At 43.1% G+C, this 23,717-nt stretch overlaps 1 protein-coding gene across 4 annotated transcripts in view; it reads right to left on the reverse strand.

Annotated features, from left to right (window-relative positions):
- rell1 (RELT like 1) overlaps window positions 1–17,596 on the reverse strand; it is a 54,543-nt gene extending 36,947 nt beyond the window's left edge. The window contains exons 1-3 of one of the 4 annotated variants that reach the window (XM_036958272.1): window positions 17,311–17,596; window positions 12,409–12,536; window positions 4,188–4,412 (exon numbers count right to left, since the gene is read on the reverse strand). In XM_036958272.1, coding sequence (XP_036814167.1) covers window positions 4,188–4,412; window positions 12,409–12,442 — 259 coding nt within the window. In that variant the 5' untranslated portion in view covers window positions 12,443–12,536; window positions 17,311–17,596. Of the gene's footprint in view, window positions 1–4,187; window positions 4,413–12,408; window positions 12,813–17,310 lie in introns of those variants that run through there. The other 3 variants (XM_036958271.1, XM_036958273.1, XM_036958274.1) reach the window with 3 other exon arrangements.
- Between the last annotated feature and the right edge of the window lie 6,121 nt (window positions 17,597–23,717).

A 23,717-nucleotide genomic window follows, 5' to 3' on the forward strand; every position in this document is an offset into this window, starting at 1 on the left:
TGGTAATGTTTCTAAAGCAAGAAATATTAGTAAGAAGTAATATTGTTATATTGCTCAATTTCATAAAAATTGTTTTGGAATCGAGTATTTTAACCATAATAGAGACGAGACTAAATGTTCAGCTGCCCCTTTAAGGGCGGGAGGTTACCGCGGTAACAGGGCCACTCGAGTTCTGTCACGTGTGTGTGAGAGAGATTTAGGATCCGACTAGGGCGTCTCTTCACTATCAGTGGAAGCAGCAGACTCTAACGTTGAAAAACCAGAGCTTGTGAACAAAGCAATGTAAATTGACAAGAAACACTTGGAGAAAGTCTCACTTTGTAGACGTTCGAGTAAACTTGATCAACGTGTATGCCTGTGCGCAGCGCCTCCGAAAACGAATGTATATCGCGCGTCACTCAGTGCGCACTGATCCCCCTGCCAAGCAGTGTTGCTGCGTAGGGTGGGTGAAATACTTCGTCTTTCTTTGTGCAATTAGCAGCTATGGAACAAAACAGCAGAAATACTTTAACAGCTGCATGATTCTAACCCAAACTCGCACATATTCTCATACTTTACTGTCTTTTCATTCGCGAATGTAATGCCATGCAAATTGACCACCCGCCAACGTGGCTGGTCTAATGGACATTCTTACCCGCCAATACCTAAATCTACCCGCAAATAGCGGGTGTTAATGTTATGCCCTGCAGAAGGCACACTAAAAGGCCCAACCTCTAATGGGAATGCCATAGTCCTGTTAGAAAGAACCTACCTATTCTGTAGGTGAAAGGTGAGAGTGGAAAGAAAATTCCCTTCACCCTTTACAAAGACTGCAGTCTCAACCTTCCTTTAGGAAAGACCAGGCATGCAGCTCTATGTCAATGGCTTTAATAAGTGGTAGAGAGAGAAAGAACAGGTGAGTGTGAGAGAGAGAAAGAGAACACACATTCTTTCATACTAGCAGAGGCTGCTACACCCGATGTCACAGGAAGGCTAAAAAGATCATCAAGGACAACAACCATGTGAGCCACTGTCTGTTCTCCCGCTACCAGCCAGAAGGCGAGGTCAGTACAAGTGCATCGAAGCTGGGACCTAGAGACTGAAAAACAGCTTCTATCTTAAAGCCATCAGACTGTTACATAGCCATCACTAGCACATTAGATGCTGCTGCCTATATACATAGACTGGAAATCACTGCCCACTTTAATAAATGGAACACTAGCCACTTTAATAATGTTTACATATCTTGCATTACTCATATGTATACGCTGTATTCTATTCTACTGTATCTTAGTCTATGCTGCTCTGACATTTCTAGTCCAAATATTTATAGATTCTTAATTCCATTCCTTTAGATTGTGTGCATTGTTCGATATTACTGCGCTGTCGGAGCTAGAAACACACAAGCATTTCTCTACACCCGCAATAACACCTGCTAAACACGTGTACCTGACCCATAACATTAGATTAGATGGTCTTCCACCTGCTAAACACGTGTACCTGACCCATAACATTAGATTAGATGGTCTTCCACCTGCTAAACACGTGTACCTGACCCATAACATTAGATTAGATGGTCTTCCACCTGCTAAACACGTGTACCTGACCCATAACATTAGATTAGATGGTCTTCCACCTGCGAAACATGTGTACCTGACCCATAACATTAGATTAGATGGTCTTCCACCTGCTAAACACGTGTACCTGACCCATAACATTAGATTAGATGGTCTTCCACCTGCTAAACATGTGTACCTGACCCATAACATTAGATTAGATGGTCTTCCACCTGCTAAACACGTGTACCTGACCCATAACATTAGATTAGATGGTCTTCCACCTGCTAAACATGTGTACCTGACCCATAACATTAGATTAGATGGTCTTCCACCTGCTAAACACGTGTACCTGACCCATAACATTAGATTAGATGGTCTTCCACCTGCTAAACACGTGTACCTGACCCATAACATTAGATAGTCTTCCATGGAGCTCAGGTGTATTTCCCCTCCAACGTGGTGGTTGTGTTGGAACTCAGGAACAGTTCCAGAGCCTTAAAAAGTCTGAAGTTGAGGTGGTGCATACATGTTCCCTCACTTTCATCTCAGTACTACAGACCTTGGTTCGATCCAGGGCTGTGTCACAACTGTCCGTGATCGGGAGTCCCGTACGGCGGCGACACAATTGGACCCAGTGTCGTTCCAGGTTAGGGGAGGGTTTGGGCGTCATCGTAATATAAGAACTTGTTCTTAATTAACCGACTTCGTTAAATAAAAACAGGTAAACGTTGCACATTCACTTGGTTACACAAAGTACCATTCCTTCCCACATGCAGTCATACAGTAATAACACGGGAATGGTCCATTACTATTGGAGGGGGTGGGGGGGGAATGGTCCATTACTATTGGAGGGGGTGGGGGGGGAATGGTCCATTACTATTGGAGGGGGTGGGGGGGGAATGGTCCATTACTATTGGAGTAGGTGGGGGGGGAATGGTCCATTACTATTGGAGTAGGTGGGGGGGGAATGGTCCATTACTATTGGAGTAGGTGGGGGGGGAATGGTCCATTACTATTGGAGTAGGTGGGGGGGGAATGGTCCATTACTATTGGAGTAGGTGGGGGGGGAATGGTCCATTACTATTGGAGTAGGTGGGGGGGGAATGGTCCATTACTATTGGAGTAGGTGGGGGGGGAATGGTCCATTACTATTGGAGTAGGTGGGGGGGGATGGTCCATTACTATTGGAGTAGGTGGGGGGGGGGAATGGTCCATTACTATTGGAGTAGGTGGGGGGGGAATGGTCCGTTACTATTGGAGAAGGTTGGGGGGGGAATGGTCCATTACTATTGGAGTAGGTGGGGGGGGAATGGTCCATTACTATTGGAGTAGGTGGGGGGGGATGGTCCATTACTATTGGAGTAGGTGGGGGGGGGAATGGTCCATTACTATTGGAGTAGGTTGGGGGGGAATGGTCCGTTACTATTGGAGTAGGTTGGGGGGGGAATGGTCCATTACTATTGGAGTAGGTGGGGGGGAATGGTCCATTACTATTGGAGTAGGTGGGGGGGGAATGGTCCATTACTATTGGAGTAGGTGGGGGGGGAATGGTCCATTACTATTGGAGTAGGTGGGGGGGGAATGGTCCATTACTATTGGAGTAGGTGGGGGGGGAATGGTCCATTGCTATTGGAGTAGGTGGGGGGGGGAATGGTCCATTGCTATTGGAGTAGGTGGGGGGGAATGGTCCATTACTATTAGAGTAGGTGGGGGTATTTGGCTTGATGACCCTGACCTCACGTCCATGCTCTGACTCACAGTTCTATGACACGAATGATAGAATCCCCCCCCTCCGCCTAAATGGTATTGACCAGAGAAGTGAAGACTAAACCAGTGACCATTCCCCCATTACTATTGGAGTAGGTGGGGGGGGGGGGTGGTCCATTACTATTGGAGTAGGTGGGGGGGAATGGTCCATTACTATTGGAGTAGGTGGGGGGGGATGGTCCATTACTATTGGAGTAGGTGGGGGGGAATGGTCCATTACTATTGGAGTAGGTAGGGGGGAATGGTCCATTACTATTAGAGTAGGTGGGGGTATTTGGCTTGATGACCCTGACCTCACGTCCATGCTCTGACTCACAGTTCTATGACACAAATTATTAAATCCCCCCCCCCCTCCGCCTAAATGGTATTGACCAGAGAAGTGAAGACTAAACCAGTGGCAGGAAACCTTGCCAGTTAAACAGAATGACAACGTTCACAATTGTTGAGAAACTATTGCGACATCTTGATTATCTTTCGAGACAAACGAAACACTCTGTACCGTATCTCGGTCACTCAGGCAATCTAAAAACACTAAACAATAAGCTTCTATGTTGCAATAGTAAAAGTGTTTACAAGGAACATCCAATACTAAACCCAACCGAATAGTCTTAACCAAGGTTTCTCCCAATAGACTTAAGATGTTTTAATTATTTCTTTTTAAAGGCCCCCCTGTCTCAATGCAAAACTTTCTACTCAAGTCATGACTGACTACAGCAACAACCAGAACAATAGCATAGAGAACCACATTTGTCCGAAATGTCCCGTCAGTTAACACAAGTGAATTTAAGTGAAGAGTTAGTGTACAGAGGATCGTGAACCATTAAGTTTCAAATTCCGGTTGGCATATGAACCCCTAAATGAGAAAATATTAAAATCGCTCACCTGTACACATCTCCAGATCCTTCTTTTCCGCCTCTGCTACCCGAGCCGCCTCCTCCTCATCCTCAGCCTCGGTGGTGCAGCGGTAACCCTTCCTCTTCAGGATGTGACACACCAAGACCCCCAGGAGACCCAGGAGGAAGAAGACCGGCACCAGGACGAAGGCTATGTACTCTGGGTTCACATGATCGTCTCCTGTGCTGCTACCTCCCCCCGCTGTCTGACCCGCTAGAAAGCAGACCGGTGGAGGATAGGTAGTAGATGGAAGGGAGAGAGAGAAAAAGTGGATATAGATAGAGGTGATGAGGAGAGAGAGAGAAAAAGTGGATATAGATAGAGGTGATGAGGAGAGAGAGAGAAAAAGGGGATATAGATAGAGGTGATGAGGAGAGAGAGAGAAAAAGGGGATATAGATAGAGGTGATGAGAGAGAGCGAGAGAGAGAGAGAGAAAAAGGGGATATGGATAGAGGTGATGAGAGAGAGAGAGAGAGAGAGAAAATGGGATATGGATAGAGGTGATGAGGAGAGAGAGAGAGAAAAAGGGGATATAGATAGAGGTGATGAGAGAGAGAAAAATGGGATATGGATAGAGGTGATGAGGAAGGAGAGAGAGAGAGAGAAAAAGGGGATATGGATAGAGGTGATGAGGAGAGAGAGAGAAAAAGGGCAGGATGAGAGAAAGATGTGAGGATATGATGATGGTTCAATGTGGGCCCTGTGAGTGTGAGAGTATGTATTGGTAAATAAGTTAAGAGTAACCATTTCCTCTATGGATGTCCCTGAGAGTTGAATATCATAGTGCCACAGCTAAGGAATACGCCACACACACCTCAAACGGTGTTTTAGGGGAAAACCCATTGAGCAAACCCATAGTATCCTCATCAATTTGTCACTTTTGCCGTTCAGTAACAATATCAGATATCAAAGTTGATCAGTTACTGAAAAGTGTGGAAGAGGGGGGGGGGGGGGGGGAACTCAAAATGGCACAGAGAATACCCTTCCTAAAGTAGGTTGATGTCAAAAGGACAAGAACAATATAAAACCATACCAGATGAGAAGGAGTGCGAAAAGGGGGATGAGAGAAGGAAAGGAAGATGGAAAAAAATAAGACCATTACATATCGTCAAGAGATGAACAAAATGGATAATGCATGTGTGGTAACCACAAGACACTCCATTAGTCATAATTCAATTTACGACCTAGTCACCACTGACATGTCACATTTTGACTCATATGCTGAGTGGCACCAGATATTCCTACTAGTCAGCAGAGGGAGGATTTAAGCGCTCGTCGGAACTGAACTCAACACTCATTCAGGTGATAATGAATGTTGACAGTGCTTTCATGTTTCCTCGCTCGCTGGATAAAAAGTGCTGTCCCATATTTCTCTCCCCAGCGCTGCGGGCTGTCATGTCCACCGACAGCCCTTTAGAAATGGCCAAGAGAGGAGAGAGAAAGACAGAGACAGAATGTCAGTATCACCGGGGAGACTGCTGACTCCAGGGAGACTTATCCCGGTAACTTTCCAGCTCTCCCCTCCTCGTCTCTCGCTCCGTTGTTGTTTTCCCTCAACATACGCTCTCTGGGAAAGTTTATTGGAGAGAAAGATGGAAGCAGAAAGAGATAGATCTGCAAGACACAGAGCAGGACTGTGGTGAAGGCAGTGTTTATCAGGCTTGTTTATATCAGGCCAGTTGGCAGGCCTGTTTATCAGGACAGTTGGCGGGCTTGTTTATCAGGACAGTTGGCGGGCCTGTTTATCAGGACAGTTGGCAGGCTTGTTTATCAGGCCAGTTGGCAGGCCTGTTTATCAGGCCAGTTGGCGGGCTTGTTTATCAGGACAGTTGGCGGGCCTGTTTATCAGGACAGTTGGCGGGCCTGTTTATCAGGACAGTTGGCGGGCCTGTTTATCAGGACAGTTGGCGGGCCTGTTTATCAGGACAGTTGGCGGGCCTGTTTATCAGGACAGTTGGCGGGCCTGTTTATCAGGTCTCTAAGGGCCGGCCATCCATGTGCCATCAGGAATGGAGTGACACACACACACCACAAGGTCTCTTTAGTTTGGGGAAAATCTTTCCACTTCCTCTGTGACTGACTGAGGCCAAAACCACAAGGTGCCCCCCCCCCCCCCCCCCACACACAAAAAAACCTTTAGCCTGGTTCCGTGTTGTTCTTCCATGTTCACAGAGCTGAGATAACTGGTGATGGTTTGGTCCCACAATCCTAGTGTGCCATGGTTGTGTTTCAGATTATTTTTTGTGCCCAATAGAAATTAATGGTAAATAATTTGTGTCATTTTGGAGTCACTTTTATTGTAAATAAGAATATATGTTTCTAAACACTTCTACGTTAATGTGGATGTTACCATGGTTACAGATAATCGTGAATGAATCGTAAATAATGAGTGAGAAAGTTACAGAGGGTTAAAGATCATACCCTTAAATCAAGGGGTGTCAATCATTTCAGACAAGACTGTCTTAGATATTCCTGACTGATTCTGGCTCACAGAAGGGAAAGGTATGAAGGGGGGGGGGTCAAAGGTTACAGTGCGTATCTTCCCCCGTCTTCTCCTGACATTTCCCACGTGAGACATTCCATCCAGTGCCACATGAAGCAGACAATCGGGCCATTGTGTTTCCCTCCGGTGTGCGTCCCGTCTGTGTGCGAGGGAGTGAGAGCGTGTCTAGTGACTGTGTGTTCTATGTGACGGTGTCTACATGTGACCGTACGATGTATAAACATACCACTCTCGGTGGGTGTGTGTGTGTGTATATGTCTTTGTGTTTGTTCCCCCATTGTCCCTCTCCCCCTGAAGCATCTGACTGTGGTCTACTCTGAACACAGTCTGATGAGTTCTCTCTCTCTGTTCTCGTTTTCCTTTATAGGATGTGAGTGGGCGGAGCTGCGAGGGTCGTCCGTGAAATGGGACACACCTCTTCCCCGTCCCCCCCAATACGTAGAGGAGACTCTCTCCACACAGGCATACTGTTGTTTTTTTTGGTTGGGGCCTTTTGGGGGCTTCTTTGCATTGTATTTGTTTTGGCACTCACACTACACTGTTACCTGGATATAGTTAACAAATATATTTTAAATAAAGTAATTTTACCATCTCCGCACCGTCTCCTTCTTTGTTACGGGCTACGAGCCGGGTCACGGAACCTTAGCGTATCCATCCCAGTTACCTGCCAACAGATCCAATGTTTGGGGTGGGGTCAAGATATGGATGTGTGTGTCGTACCACATCAGAACCCAAAATATGAGCCTATTTTACTCCAATGTTTGTTGACAAACACTGTATAGCCTCAAAACCTAGTTCCAACTATAAATGTGTTATATCATGGACGGTCAGTCCAGACTGTATAGCCTCAACCTAGTTCCAACTATAATGTGTTATATCATGGACGGTCAGTCCTTGCACCCATATCTCAGTGTATTCATTTGAGAAAGGTTACATTTCTCCTGCCTCATCCCTCACTTTACACATAAAACGCCTGATTGGATTAAACTACACACAATGAATGGACAGTTTAGGGGTGCATTTCAAGTCTGAAGAGGCTTCCTCACCTCCGTCTAACACGTTATCCTTCTCGAACTTCTACAACAGCAGGTCCCAGAGCATCCCATTTTCCCCTCCCTTCTCTAGCTCCGTGTGGATCATACACATCATCTACAGAGATGAATGCTACTGTCAGAGGAATTAAATCCTATATCGTCTATTCAGATTTCCTGCCGCTGTGGTATGCATCCCCAGATCCATACAGACACCGCCGACAACAAATAATCTGCGCAATAAAAACACACCGGCAAAAATGAATGACTAATTTGCAGTGATGCGACATGGGAGATGAGGATTTTATGATGGTTCAATGTGGGCCCTGTGAGTGTGAGCGTATGTATTGGTAAATAAGTTAAGAGTAACCATTTCCTCTATGGATGTCCCTGAGAGTTGAATATCATAGGCCCTGGTCTCTACATATTCCTTAGCTGTGGCACTACGCCACACACACACACACACACACACACACACACACACGTCTGAAACTATGTTGTAGGAGATTTCAGCCATTGAGGAAACCCATAGTGTCCTCCTCAATTTGAACAATACCAGACTATATCAAAAGTCGATTGGTTAATTAAAGCGAGGAGACGGGGGAACTCATAATGGCACAGTGATCCCCTTCCTAAAGAAGGTTCATGTCTAAAAGGACCACGGAACATGCCAGTCATTATTGTCCAGTGGTTGACATTCACTGAAGCAGAAACTTCCCAGACATGTTGTAGGTGTACGGAACTATTTTCATTGGTAGGTCCAGAGGTTTATGTCAACACAGGTCTCTGGGTAAGTTTACTGTTCAACGGGATCTAGAAGGCAAAAAAAAAGGGAGCTTCCTGCTATGTGTCAAGCGGAATGGTTCCACTGAGGACAGATGAGAGGATGTGGTTGTCTTTTTTTCCCCCCCATGAGGCTGTCCAACTACTTGTATTACATTTTAGACAAAGATAACTAGTTACAGAATGTATTAACACAGCTATAAATCACTGAAGCAGAATCATATAAAAACCATTGGAGCATAATCAGGCTAGTCTGATGTCACAAAAGAACGTAAGAAAAAGTACCTACTTTTAGGTGAAATTTATGCCTAATTGTCCAGAGAATTCCCTGAATTTTATGCATGTCAAAACTCTATTCCCTGGAACAGCCACTGATCAACAAAACGGAGTTACGAGTGTCCTGCCCATTAGGAACAAGACTCGGCTGCTGTCTTTGATTCCCTCCTAGCTCCGGCATACACAGAGCACCGGGCAGAGGAATGGACAGACCGGGGACACACATCTTACAACCACGTGCAGGTCTACACTCCCGTGCTTAAACCACGTGTTGAACGTTTGTGTTTAATCAAATGAAGGCTGAGGATTACGTTTTGGGCCTCTTGTGAGCGACAGGCAACAGCTGCACGGTCACAAAGCTGTGTTAGTCACGAAGGAGGACGAAGCAGAACCCCCATATCCTCAAATGTCATATCCTATGTTATTTTACACGATGATCTAAAAGCTTAGAGCCAAAGCAGGAACTTAAAGTCATGTGTTTTTGAGGACTTGTTCTTGGCATGTCAATGGCAATAATAACTCTGGTCTTCCTTCACTCAAATGGAATTAACGCTTGTCGTTTCACATTGTAAATTATGGGAGCGTTTATACTGGTTTGGGCATTACATTTAAATTCTTTAACCAGACAGCAGAAGTCATTCTGCCTGTGGATGCCTCATCTTCATACAGGACGCCACATGTTTAGACCTACACTACACTACTCTTTACTGTCCATACCGCCTTACAATTACAACAGTACACATTTAGATTAAAAAGAGTTCAATAGGTCAGGATTGGCCTATTATAGCTGCAGTTTTACATTTTGCACAAGGTGACAACAGAAACACAGGGCTTAGGCTGGACAGCCTATGCAACGTGCCTCACAGGAAATTCAAAAGCATAGCCCTTGGCAAAGTATCCACTTTGGTGATGAAACTTTGTATCACTGTAGGCAGGCTGGTCTCAGACTAGACGTAACATTGTAGACGAAAACCCAGGGAGATTAAATTAATATGATATGTTACCGTACCATAAGACTAAAGGTTACTTGGTTGGTCAGGGTAGATCTATAAACAAACCAAAAGATTCAAAACACACAATCTCATCATGGACAACTTCACCATTTTAGGTCATTAACACCTACCTACTACATTTTAAACTACTTAACATGTTAGCTAACCCTTCCCCTAACATATTGTACAAACTGCAATTTGTAACATGGACATAATTCATTAAAACAAACGTAAAATAAAACTATATACACACACAAAAGTATGTGGACACCCCTTCAAATGGGGCGGCAGGGTAGCCTAGTGGTTAGGGCGTTGGACTAGTAACCGGAAGGTTGTAAGTTCAAACCCCCGAGCTGACAAGGTACAAATCTGTCGTTTCTGCCCCTGAACAGGCAGTTCCTAGGCCGTCATTGAAAATAAGAATTTGTTCTTAACTGACTTGCCTAGTTAAATAAAGGAAAATAAAAAATAAGTAGATTTGGCTATTTCAGCCACACCCATTGCTGACAGGTGTGTAAAAATCAAGCACACCGCCATGCAATCTCCATAGACAAACATTTGCAGTAGAATGGCCTTACTGAAGAGCTCAGTCAGTGACTTTCAATGTGGCCACCTTTCCAACAAGAAGTCACCTTTCCACCTTTGTCATATTTCTTCCCTGCTAGAGCGGCCTCGGTCAACTGTAAGTGCTGTTATTGAGAAGTGGAAATGTCTAGGAGCAACAACGGCTCAGCCGTGAAGTGGTAGACCACACAAGCTCACCGGACCGACGAGTGTCCCGAAACGCATAAAAATTGTCTGTCCTCAGTTGCAACACTCACCACAGAGTTCTAAACTGCCTCTGGAAGCAGCGTCAGCACAAATAATGTTTGTCGGGTGCTTAAGGAAATGGGTTTCTACGGCCCGAGCAGCTGTACACCAGCCTAAGATCACCATGCGCAATGCAAAGAGTCAGCTTGAGTGGTGTAAAGCTCACTGCCATTGGAGCAGTGGGAACGCTTTGTCTGGAGTGATGAATCACACTTCACCATCTGGCAGTCTGACGGACAAATCTGGATTTGGCAGATGCCAGGAGAAGGCTATCTGCCCCCAATTCATAGTGCCAACTGTAAAGTTTGGTGGAGGAGGTATAACAGTCTGGGGCTGTTTTTCATGGTTCGGGCTCGGCCCCTTAGTTCCAGTGAATGGAAATCTTAACACTACAGCATACAATGACATTCTAGATTCTGTGCTTCCAACTTTTGGGCAACAGTTTTGAGGAAGGACCTTGCCTGTTTCAGCATGACAATGCCCCCATGCACAAAGCGATGTCCATACAGAAATGGTTTGCTGAGATCGGTGTGGAAGAACTTGACTGGCCTGCACAGAGTCCTGACCTCAACCCCATCAAGCACCTTTGGGATGAATTGGAATGCCGACTGTGAACCAGACCTAATCGCCCAACATCAGTGCCCGACCTCAATAATGCGCATGTGGCTGAATGGAAGCAAGTCCCCATAGCAATGTTCCAACATCTAGGGGAAACCCTTCCCAGAAAAGTGGAGGCTGTTATAGCTTCAAAGGGGGGGACCAACTACATACTAATTCCCATGATTTTGGAATGAGATGTATGTGGACACCTGCTTGTTGAACATTTGATCATGTAGTGTATATCAGTTATTTGTATGCCCCGGATGTTCCTTTACTATGTTAACCTGAGGCCAAGTTGCTGTTGGCTATCCAATAGCAGGTTTATGTAAGGCTACTCTGTTGCAACTAAACCGGGTATACACTACACGAGTTTGTGTAGTGTATACCAACGCTCGTTCAACGTGAGCGGGTAAAAGACGCAATCGGAGGGCTCGTCTTTGAGCAGTCCTAGACGTCCCGATATTTTCAAACATGTTTGATTTTAATAATCATAAAAACAATCTATAATGCTCATTGTAGCGTAAAATGTGCCACGAAAAGTTTTGAGAACGGTGATCTGCAATAGCCAATAGGAGAAGTCGCCAGTGACATGACGCTGTTCAGCCAGAATGTGTTGACGCTCCATCCTGGAGCGATGCCTTCTAGTAGAAGTTTTGGACTTGCTTTTAACCAAAGCAACAAAAAAAGTGTCAAAACAGCTCTGAAATTCACAAACAACGTTATTCAATTCAAAATGTTTGCTAGATTTTGAACTGTATGGTATGCGTGAATGTCTGACTTTGTCAGGCTTGCAATTGAGCCACAGCTCGTAACTACGTTAAAATCTAATCAAATCATTGTTTTCGCCAGACAACATGGTATCGAGAATCGTCAGTGAATACTCTAGTAGTGTAACATCGTTTAGTGTGCGCGCCACACACACACACACAAATACTACCGGAGAGACGGTCGTTTAATTTGAAAGGCTCAGCGATGTTAGGATTTTGAAAAGTCGTGGTGTCCCCCCAGCCGCACCTTACAGAAACCTCGACTATGAATTAATTATAAGTAGCCACGGTACATACACATGACATTGATCTGTATCTCATGGTGCAACTTGTAGAGAAATTAAGATGTCAAAATCACAAGTTCAACTGAGTCTGCATTGATTTCATTTAAGGAGGCGGATGCGAGAATTGGTCCAAAACACGAGGTAAATAAGTTGATAACTTACGTGGAACAACACTGATCCCAGTTGAATTAGCCATGCTCAAAACGACTACTGCCCGGCTGTGTGGCGATGTTTTCGGCTTGTGGCAGTCTAGTTTGGACGCTGGCACCTACGACCAAGGAGGACTGTGTCTGTGGAGGGAGGGATATGGTGGTCACTACAGTCACAAACCCCGCCTATTTCTTCAATTCTCTTACAATGTGATTTTAAACATAACCTTCAATTAAGATCAAAAAGCCATTTGTTGTTTTCATTCATTTTTACGATATTTTCATTTTTTACTTTGGCTGTGGTAATTAGTGAAAACCGAGGGAGGCGCGTTCATTTTGACTTTTTGCCCTGAATCGAGTTTGTATTTCCTCATTCGTATCCGAGTTCGGGAGGAACACCCTTTTCTTAAAGCTGTACCATACTTTCTTAACGAGCGCTACGTCTGTGCGAAAAACTGATCTGTAATCAGAAATAAAATGGGTATCAATTCCAGCTTCATTAAAAACAAAAAAAAATCAAATACAGTTTATATGCATTCTTTTGGATAATATAGTGGTAGGCCTACATCCAAATATAATTGATCAATGTAATAGACTGTGGTTTATTCGCTTGTTAGGCTACCATATATTTCCCACAGTGAAAACTTTAAAAGGTTTTATATTATCTTAATCATGTGCATTGTTTTTATACCTCTTAATGTACTCCCCTTCAGGGGCAACCCATCTTTCAGGGCAAGTGCAGAGCCCCACCTGTTTTGAGCCCCACCTGTTTTGAGACCCACCTGTTTTGAGACCCACCTGTTTTGAGCCCCACCTGTTTTGAGCCCCACCTGTTTTGAGACCCACCTGTTTTGAGCCCCACCTGTTTTTGTTGTTGCCTGTTTTGCATGTTATTTTGGCAAACAATGTACAAAAAAATAAAATATTGCTTTAATTAAGCTGCATACAAACATGGTCTCTTTTTTGCTTTCTTGAGTAAGGCAGCTCCAAAATGCAGGTGTTTCGGCCTAATTTAGTGCTTTCTGTGGTGGTGGTGGGGCAGCCAGCGGAGTTTAGGGGTTGGCAATGTTCTCTAGCTGTGTCGTGATTGGCTCAGTTTTCTGTCATTCAGGGGTCACTACTTCACCGCAAAATCTTCAAGGAGAGCTCGAAAATTCAAGCCCATTGGGTGCTGCCATAGAGTTACATTAGAAGTGCCCATCCAAGAAGGCTCAAGGTCATTGGCCACAGATAACATTATGTAATCACGTTATCTATACGGTAGATTTGATTGGACTGATCATGGCAACGTCATACTTTCAAAATCTTAGCTAGCAAGCTAGACAAGCAGTCATCTTGAATCAAGTTGACAATCTACTGCCAAATCCTTTTAATTTCTTGTCATATGAAGAGAAATTATTACACAACAAGTTTCAGATCGCAAATTCAACAATGAGTTGAACAATGAGTCATCTTCAAATAATATTTTTGCAGGAATCTCCTTGCGAATGATTTTGCCGAAGATTGTATCACCCCCGGGCTGGGCAACCTGAGCTTTTGCTAGTGGCAGTAATAAAGCCTCTCTTGAAAAAGCCAAACCTTGACCCAGAAAATATAAAAAACTATCAGCCTATATCGAATCTTCCATTCCTCTCAAAAATTTTAGAAAAGGCTGTTGCGCAACAACTCACTGCCTTCCTGAAGACAAACAATGTATACGAAATGCTTCAGTCTGGTTTTAGACCCCATCATAGCACTGAGACGGCACTTGTGAAGGTGGTAAATGACATTTTAATGGCATCGGACCGAGGCTCTGCATCTGTCCTCGTGCTCCTAGACCTTAGTGCTGCTTTTGATACCATCGATCACCACATTCTTTTGGAGAGATTGGAAACCCAAATTGGTCTACACGGACAAGTTCTGGCCTGGTTTAGATCTTATCTGTCGGAAAGATATCAGTTTGTCTCTGTGAATGGTCTGTCCTCTGACAAATCAACTGTAAATTTCGGTGTTCCTCAAGGTTCCGTTTTAGGACCATTATTGTTTTCACTATATATTTTACCTCTTGGGGATGTTATTCGAAAACATAATGTTAACTTTCACTGCTATGCGGATGACACACAGCTGTACATTTCAATTAAACATGGTGAAGCCCCAAAATTGCCCTTGCTAGAAGAATGTGTTTCAGACATAAGGAAGTGGATGGCTGCAAACTTTCTACTTTTAAACTCGGACAAAACAGAGATGCTTGTTCTAGGTCCCAAGAAACAAAGAGATCTTCTGTTGAATCTGACAATTAATCTTAATGGTTGTACAGTCGTCTCAAATAAAACTGTGAAGGACCTCGGCGTTACTCTGGACCCTGATCTCTCTTTTGAAGAACATATCGAGACCATTTCAAGGACAGCTTTTTTCCATCTACGTAACATTGCAAAAATCAGGAACTTTCTGTCCAAAAATGATGCAGAAAAATGAATCCATGCTTTTGTCACTTCCAGGTTAGACTACTGCAATGCTCTACTTTCCGGCTACCCGGATAAAGCACTAAATAAACTTCAGTTAGTGCTAAATACGGCTGCTAGAATCCTGACTAGAACCAAAAAATTTGATCATATTACTCCAGTGCTAGCCTCTCTACACTGGCTTCCTGTCAAAGCAAGGGCTGATTTCAAGGTTTTACTGCTAACCTACAAAGCATTACATGGGCTTGCTCCTATCTATCTCTCTGATTTGGTCCTGCCGTACATACCTACACGTACGCTACGGTCACAAGACGCAGGCCTCCTAATTGTCCCTAGAATTTTTAAGCAAACAGCTGGAGGCAGGGCTTTCTCCTATAGAGCTCCATTTTTATGGAACGGTCTGCCTACCCATGTCAGAGACGCAAACTCGGTCTCAACCTTTAAGTCTTTACTGAAGACTCATCTCTTCAGTGGGTCATATGATTGAGTGTAGTCTGGCCCAGGAGTGGGAGGGTGAACGGAAAGGCTCTGGAGCAACGAACCACCCTTGCTGTCTCTGCCTGGCCGGTTCCCCTCTTTCCACTGGGATTCTCTGCCTCTAACCCTATTACAGGGGCTGAGTCACTGGCTTTACTGGGGCTCTCTCATGCCGTCCCTGGAGGAGGTGCGTCACCTGAGTGGGTTGAGTCACTGATGTGGTCATCCTGTCTGGGTTGGCGCCCCCCCCCCCCCCCCTTAAGTTGTGCCGTGGCGGAGGTCTTTGTGGGCTATACTCAGCCTTGTCTCAGGATGGTAAGTTGGTGGTTGAAGATATCCCTCTAGTGGTGTGGGGGCTGTGCTTTGGCAAAGTGGGTGGGGTTATATCCTTCCTGTTTGGCCCTGTCCGGGGGTGTCCTCGGAGTGGGCCACAGTGTCTCCTGACCCCTCCTGTCTCAGCCTCCAGTATTTATGCTGCAGTAGTTTATGTGTCGGGGGGCTAGGGTCAGTTTGTTATATCTGGAGTACTTCTCCTGTCCTATTCGGTGTCCTGTGTGAATCTAAGTGTGCGTTCTCTAATTCTCTCCTTCTCTCTTTCTCTCTCTCGGAGGACCTGAGCCCTAGGACCATGCCCCAGGACTACCTGACATGATGACTCCTTGCTGTCCCCAGTCCACCTGGCTGTGCTGCTGCTCCAGTTTCAACTGTTCTGCCTTATTATTATTCGACCATGCTGATCATTTATGAACATTTGAACATCTTGGCCATGTTCTGTTATAATCTCCACCCGGCACAGCCAGAAGAGGACTGGCCATCCCACATATGCTCTCTCTAATTCTCTCTTTCTTTCTCTCTCTCGGAGGACCTGAGCCCTAGGACCATGCCCCAGGAATACCTGACATGATGACTCCTTGCTGTCCCCAGTCCACCTGACTGTGCTGCTGCTCCAGTTTCAACTATTCTGCCTTATTATTATTCGACCATGCTGGTCATTTATGAACATTTGAACATCTTGACCATGTTTTGTTATAATCTCCACCCGGCACAGCCAGAAGAGGACTGGCCACCCCACATAGCCTGGTTCCTCTCTAGGTTTCTTCCTAGGTTTTGGCCTTTCTAGGGAGTTTTTCCTAGCCACCGTGCTTCTTCACCTGCATTGCTTGCTGTTTGGGGTTTTAGGCTGGGTTTCTGTACAGCACTTTGAGATATCAGCTGATGTACGAAGGGCTATATAAAATAAATTTGATTGATGGTTGGGAAGGAAACAGTGGCTAACTGGAACCGTTGCAAAGCAATCACTAGCCTGCAAGTCAGCCATATCAGCTATGTTTTTTGTAAGGGCAGTAAATGAGGCTGAATGAACTGTTTCGATGCCAGACAAGGCCCCGCTGATAGCCAGGTGTAGCAGTGGTTTCACTCCATGGTGCAGGAGCTTTAACAATGTGAAAAATGAATGGCTGAAAAACCATTGGAACCATTTCCGTGTTTTTATGGGCATTTATGGGGTGGCACAGTGGTCTAAGGCACTGCATCTTAGTGCTTGAGGTGTCACTACTGGCTGTGATTGGGAGTCACATAGGTTGGTGCACAATTGTCCCAGTGTCGTCTGGTGTATGCATCATTGTAAATAATAATTTGTTCTTAACTCACTTGCCTAGTTAAATATTTTATTTATTTAAAAAAGGACACATCCACTGTGGTGGACCATATTCCTAAACTTGAAAAACGATTAAAAAAATGGCGACAATAGTACTGTTTGCCCCTTTTGAGACGACATAACCAGGATATGCTTCCTTAAAGTAGATAATTTCTGACTAAGAGAACTACAAAAATATGTCATTAATTTCTACGTTTGTGCCGAAGAGATCTTACTCGCATAATTTTACATCTAACTAAAATGTTTGGTGCTGTATTTTTCAATGGAGAAAAAAAAGTGCATATGAAAACGAATCGCCTCTCATTGAACGACAACAAAAACTTAATGAAAGAATCCCTACCAATCACCGACGAAGGGGCGTAGACTTCAGCTCCGAACTTCCGCCTTCCTCCATAAAAACCCTCGCTGAAGTCCAAAACTTTGGTCATGAAATAAATTCATATATTTTACCCAACTGTTTCTACTTCCAAGCATGCTGACGCCTTAAAATACCTTAACTTGAAAGAAAAAAAAGCTTATTGTTTCAGTTTTTTTTTTTTAGGGACAATAAATGTATCGTACTTAGGCAAACAACAACACAATGTAATGAAGCATGTTCTTGTTTTCAAGTCAAACTGCAGTGAATAGCCTATGTCGTTTGAAAAACGACTCAAAGGCGTGGTTCACTTCGAAATAACTGCTCCGTCGCCAGTCTGATTGGGTAACCATTTGGATGCGTAATGGGGTTTTTCCTCGGCAGTTTAGCCTACAAGGTCCAGGCACATTAGCAGGCCAGTAATATGGTGTAATTTGTCAGGATGTATCGAGCTAACAGAAACATGCAAATGGGTGGATTTTTAGTGGCGTGTATATATGAACTATGATAATTATATGTGAGCAGAGAAAGTTGTATCCGTAGTTTCAGCGTTTGGCTATGGAGCCAGATACCTGCCAAAAAGTCGAATGTCGGGACCGTAAGAAAATCCATAAGTAAATTGTTAGGATCGTAAAAAAAAGCCATGCGTAAATTGTTAGGATCTTAAGAAAATCCATAAAATCGTAAAAAAAAGCCATGCGTGAACCATGAACGTAAACGTGACATTTAATCTGTGAACATACCAACGCAGTGTTACGATTACAGACTTAACATTTAATGCTTCAACTAATCTTGTGTTACAATAATACCTTTCAAGGGTTTTGGCAGTTTCATCTCACCAACAAAAAAAACACCAAACGTCTGTGAGGAGTGCTACTCGAACAAGCATAACTCTGTATAAAAAAAAACCGGAAAGGGGTATCCTGCATGTTTTCAATTTAAAATTCTCTATTACTCCTGTTGAGTTTATTTAATATTTAGGTAGCTAATGTAATCAAATGTATTCCTAAAGCCCTTCTCAAAGTGCTGTACAGAAACCCAGCCTAAAACCCCAAACAGCAAGCAATGCAGGTGTAGAAGCACTGTGGCTAGGAAAAACTCCCTAGAAAGGCCAAAACCTAGGAAGAAACCTAGAGAGGAACCAAGCTATGAGGGGTGGCCAGTCCTCTTCTGGCTGTGCCGGGTGGAGATTATAACAAAACATGGTCAAGATGTTCATAGATGACCAGCAGGGTCAAATACTTTGAAATAACTGCTGGTAATGAATTTGTTTGCCATTTTAATTAAGACTAGATAGCAGTGACGTTTCAGTCCGCTAGGTGTATCTACAGCATGGTCATATCTCTGGGTGAAGTGGACATCCCCATGCGTGCGCCTTATTAAAAAATAAATACAAAAATAAAGATCAATACATCAAATTACCACTAGGTGGAGCCATATCCTTTTCTAACAAGCAGACCGGCGTTGTCGATCAGTCTGCACATGCACAGACTCCTGCAAGTTATGGTGCTGTATGCTGAACAAAAATAGAAATGCGACAAAATAATTGATTTTGCTAAGTTACAGTTCATATGAGGGAATCAGTCAATTGAAATAAATTCATGTAGGCCCTAATCTATGGATTTCACATGACTGGGAATACAAATAGGCATCTGTTGGTCATAGATACCTTTTTTTTTTTAAATGGACCTCAGCATTCAAATTGCCATCGATTAAAATGCAATTGTGTTGTGCGTAGCTTATGCCTGCCCATACCCTAACCCCACCGCCACTATGGGGCACTCTGTTCACAATGTTGACATCAGCAAACCGCTTGCCCACACAACGCCATACACGTGGTCTGCGGTTGTGAGGCCAGTTGGACGTACTGCCAAATTCTCTAAAACCATGTTGGAGGCTGCAAATGGTAGAGAAATTAACATTAAATTATCTGGCAACAGTTCTGGTGGACTTTCCTTTAGTCAGAATGGCAATTGAACACTCCCTCAAAACTTGGCACATCTTGTGGCATTGTGTTGCGTGATAAAACTGCACATTTTAGAGTGGCCTTTTATTGTCCCCAGCACAAGGTGCACCTGTGTAATGATCATGCTGTTTAATCAGATTCTTTATATGCCACACCTGTCAGGTGGATGGATTATCTTGGCAGGGGAGAAATGCTCACTAACAGGGATGGAAACAGATCTGTGCACAACATTTGAGAGAAATACCGTTTTGTGCATATGGAACATTTCTGGGATCTTTTTTTTCAGCTAGTGAAACATGGGACCAACACTTTACATGTTGCATTCATATTTTTGTTCAGTTTACATATGTGACAAATCTGATGGGTTTCTGCCCTCTTGTGGCTAGATTGACGCCAAGTCCTTACTATCCTCCTTTCCTTGTTTCCTTTCCTTATATAATTTCCTTCATGGTCACTGATCTGAGAGGGTTTGATAGGTTTAGGCAATATACAGCAGAAAGCTTTCCAACCATTTCACCTTTTTATGTGGGTATTAAAATAAATGAGGTAAGGGGAATTGGGTCACCTGAGGTTGTTGGGGCACAGCATCTCAATTAGGGCACAATGTTGCAGAACATTCAGATATAAATATATTTAGTAGAACAAACATGCACCTGTGACATGCAGAATGACGTCAGTTGTATTCTTAATAGTTCTATCTACAAAGTTCCACAATGTTTGCCTGCGTTGAACCCTGACCTTATTGTCTCTCATTGTGTTCAATAAGAGGTACAGGAGCTGAATACCGGTACAGATATTTTTTTTGTATTTATTTAACCTTTATTTAACTAGGCAAGTCAGTTAAGAACAAATTCTTATTTTCAATGACGGCCTATGCAGGTAGTCGGTTCCGGTGAGCTCCTTCCCAAGTCAAGCACTGCTTAGAGTTCAATTATTAGAATGAAAAGTGACCTAATCAAGGTGTATAATTTTTTTTTAAAGGTAGACTCCGCGACATGACTTTAACACGAGCAGCACCGGAGATATTGGAATGTGTGAGATGCAACACTTTGCTTTCACACAGTGTCTGTACATGTGCACGGGTTAGCTTCACGCTGTTCACAGCCTGGTAGCCAGGGCACAAAAAAAAAAGAGGAGAAGTTGAGCCTCACACGTCAACGCTCTTAGTTGTTTGCGGAAATTGACCCACTATGCTGTTTACGTTCTTCATCTACGTCATATCGCTGAGTCTACTTTTTAAAATGACAAGTGTAGGGAAGACATCCTGAGACACTGTTGTGGGCTTTGGCATAGGGGTCTTACTGTTGTCGCGCCTGTTGTCATGGAGACTTGATAGTGAGGAAATGAACATTCATTTCATTTTGTCATGAACAATTACTAAACCATTTTGATAACGTGTTTTACCATCCTGTCCATGTGAAGTATTATGAACGTAGAGTTGAAGTCGGAGGTTTACATACACCTTCAGCCAAATACATTTAAACTCAGTTTTTCACAATTCCTGACATTGTTGTAAAAATTACTTGTGTCATGCACAAAGTAGATGTCCTAACTGACTTGCCAAAACTATAATTTGTTTAACAATACATTTGTGGAGTGGTTGAAAAACAAGTTTTAATGACTCCAACCTAAGTGCAGCTCACAGAGCAGCTCACAGATTACTGCACCTGTACATAGCCCACCTATAATTTAGCCCAAACAACTACCTCTTTCCCTACTGTATTTATTTTATTTATTTATTTTGCTCCTTTGCACCCCATTATTTTTATTTCTACTTTGCACATTCTTCCACTGCAAATCTACCATTCCAGTGTTTACTTGCTATATTGTATTTACTTTGCCACCATGGCCTTTTTTTGCCTTTACCTCCCTTATCTCACCTCATTTGCTCACATCGTATATAGACTTGTTTCTACTGTATTATTGACTGTATGTTTGTTTTAATCCAAGTGTAACTCTGTGTCGTTGTATGTGTGGAACTGCTTTGCTTTATCTTGGCCAGGTCGCAATTGTAAATGAGAACTTGTTCTCAACTTGCCTACCTGGTTAAATAAAGGTGTTCTCAACTTACCTACCTGGTTAAATAAAGGTGAAATAAATGTTAAAATAAATAAGTGGATGTAAACTTCTGACTTCAACTGTATGTTGATCCGGCCAATGTGCTCATAGCCAGTGCTTGGCTTGGGCCAGAACACGCTGGTACTGAGTAGTAACTACGAGCACCTGAAATAAAACATTTTTACGGTACGGTACCTCTTATAGAAGAATGGCTTATAATTACGGCGTTTCCCACCACCTGTTTTCCCATCCACTTCAAGCACTGATCATAGCCTCATAGTCCCGCGGTCTTTTGGACCATGTTGTCGGTGAAGTGAAGAATACACAAGTTGTTGTTACCATCCCTTTTCTATTAATGATAACACACACGCAGTTACCTCATCACGTTGTTTGTTGGCAGTATGATAGTATACAAACTGGCGTGAACGTATACCAGGATTACCTGTGTGTGACTTGGTCAAGTATGTGTCAACCTGGGTTGCTTGCACTTCTTGTTCCAAAGTCAACGGGCGACACTTGACCAGAAGATCTTGCTTCGGGTTAAGGGGCCACAGTTGACTTTCTAGGTCAAAGGCCACTCATCATCATCACGACGCTACGGCTCTGTTATACATGAATGCATGTGTATTCACACAGAATACATGTGTTATACATGTGTATTCACACAGAATACATGTGTTATACATGAATACATGTGTATTCACACAGAATACATGTGTTATACATGTGTATTCACACAGAATACATGTGTTATACATGAATACATGTGTATTCACACAGAATACATGTGTTATACATGAATACATGTGTTATACATGTGTATTCACACAGAGTACATGTGTATTCACACAGAATACATGTGTTATACATGTGTATTCACACAGAATACATGTGTTATACATGTGTATTCACACAGAATACACGTGTTATACATGTGTATTCACACAGAATACATGTGTATTCACACAGAATACATGTGTTATACATGTGTATTCACACAGAATACATGTGTATTCACACAGAATACATGTGTTATACATGTGTATTCACACAGAATACACGTGTTATACATGTGTATTCACACAGAATACATGTGTATTCACACAGAGTACATGTGTTATACATGTGTATTCACACAGAATACATGTGTATTCACACAGAGTACATGTGTTATACATGTGTATTCACACAGAATACATGTGTATTCACACAGAATACATGTGTTATACATGTGTATTCACACAGAATACATGTGTTATACATGTGTATTCACACAGAATACATGTGTTATACATGTGTATTCACACAGAATACATGTGTTATACATGTGTATTCACACAGAATACACGTGTTATACATGAATATATGTGTATTCACACAGGAAAACAACCTCTGTACATGTACCAATTGCCACTTTAATTAATATTCTAGTAACACATTTGACCTAAAACCCACAAATATAATGCATTATGATGCCGTTATAATGCGGTGCGGAGCCATTTACACCTAAACCTCTACAGTTAATTATATTGAATTGATTAATAATGCACAAGCTCTTGCCTGTTACCGTACGTGGGTATGTCAGAACTGTTTGATCACATTCAGTACAAGGTGAAGCTAGCCTCTGTTCCAGAACATCAGTTCTGCTCTGTTACTTATCACCGACTAAGCAAACAGATTGATCTATAAATACAACTACTCATTATGGGTTTTCTAGGTCAGTCTGATCAGTTGCTGTGCAAAATCGGCGATCAGCGATAAAAGCAGAATTGATGCTCTCAACATGGCATGTGTGTTGATTGTCTCACCAACATGATCTACACATGCTAAATAACCGCAGGCCTTTTGCGGAGCTAGGTAACCTGAGGTCACCGTCACAGGTTCTGTCACTCTCCTCATCTCCTACCTGGCCCTACCCCAGACCATAATCACAGCCAACTACCCACAGTAAATATCACAGACAACTAATTATCCTACCAAACTTACAAAAAAAAAATAGTAGGCTGTGACCTGCAGGACTTTTTGACACACTCAACGTAAAAAAAAAAAAAAAAAAACTCCAGACACATGTCAATTACAGTAGATGTCAAATCAAATTGTATTTGTCATATGCTCCGAATACAACAGGTGTAAACCTTACCGTGAAATGCTTACGTACAAGCTCTTAATTAACCAACAATGCAGTTCATGAAAGAGTTAAGAACATATTTACTAATTAAACTATAGTAAAATTAAACTAAAGAGTAATACAATAACAATAACAAGGCTATATACAGAGGGTACTGGTACCGTGTCAATGTGGAGGCTATATACAGGGGGTACTGGTACCGTGTCAATGTGGAGGCTATATACAGGGGGTACTGGTACC

This window comes from Oncorhynchus mykiss, chromosome 21, assembly GCF_013265735.2.
Source record: "Oncorhynchus mykiss isolate Arlee chromosome 21, USDA_OmykA_1.1, whole genome shotgun sequence".
Taxonomy (NCBI): Eukaryota; Metazoa; Chordata; class Actinopteri; order Salmoniformes; family Salmonidae; genus Oncorhynchus; species Oncorhynchus mykiss.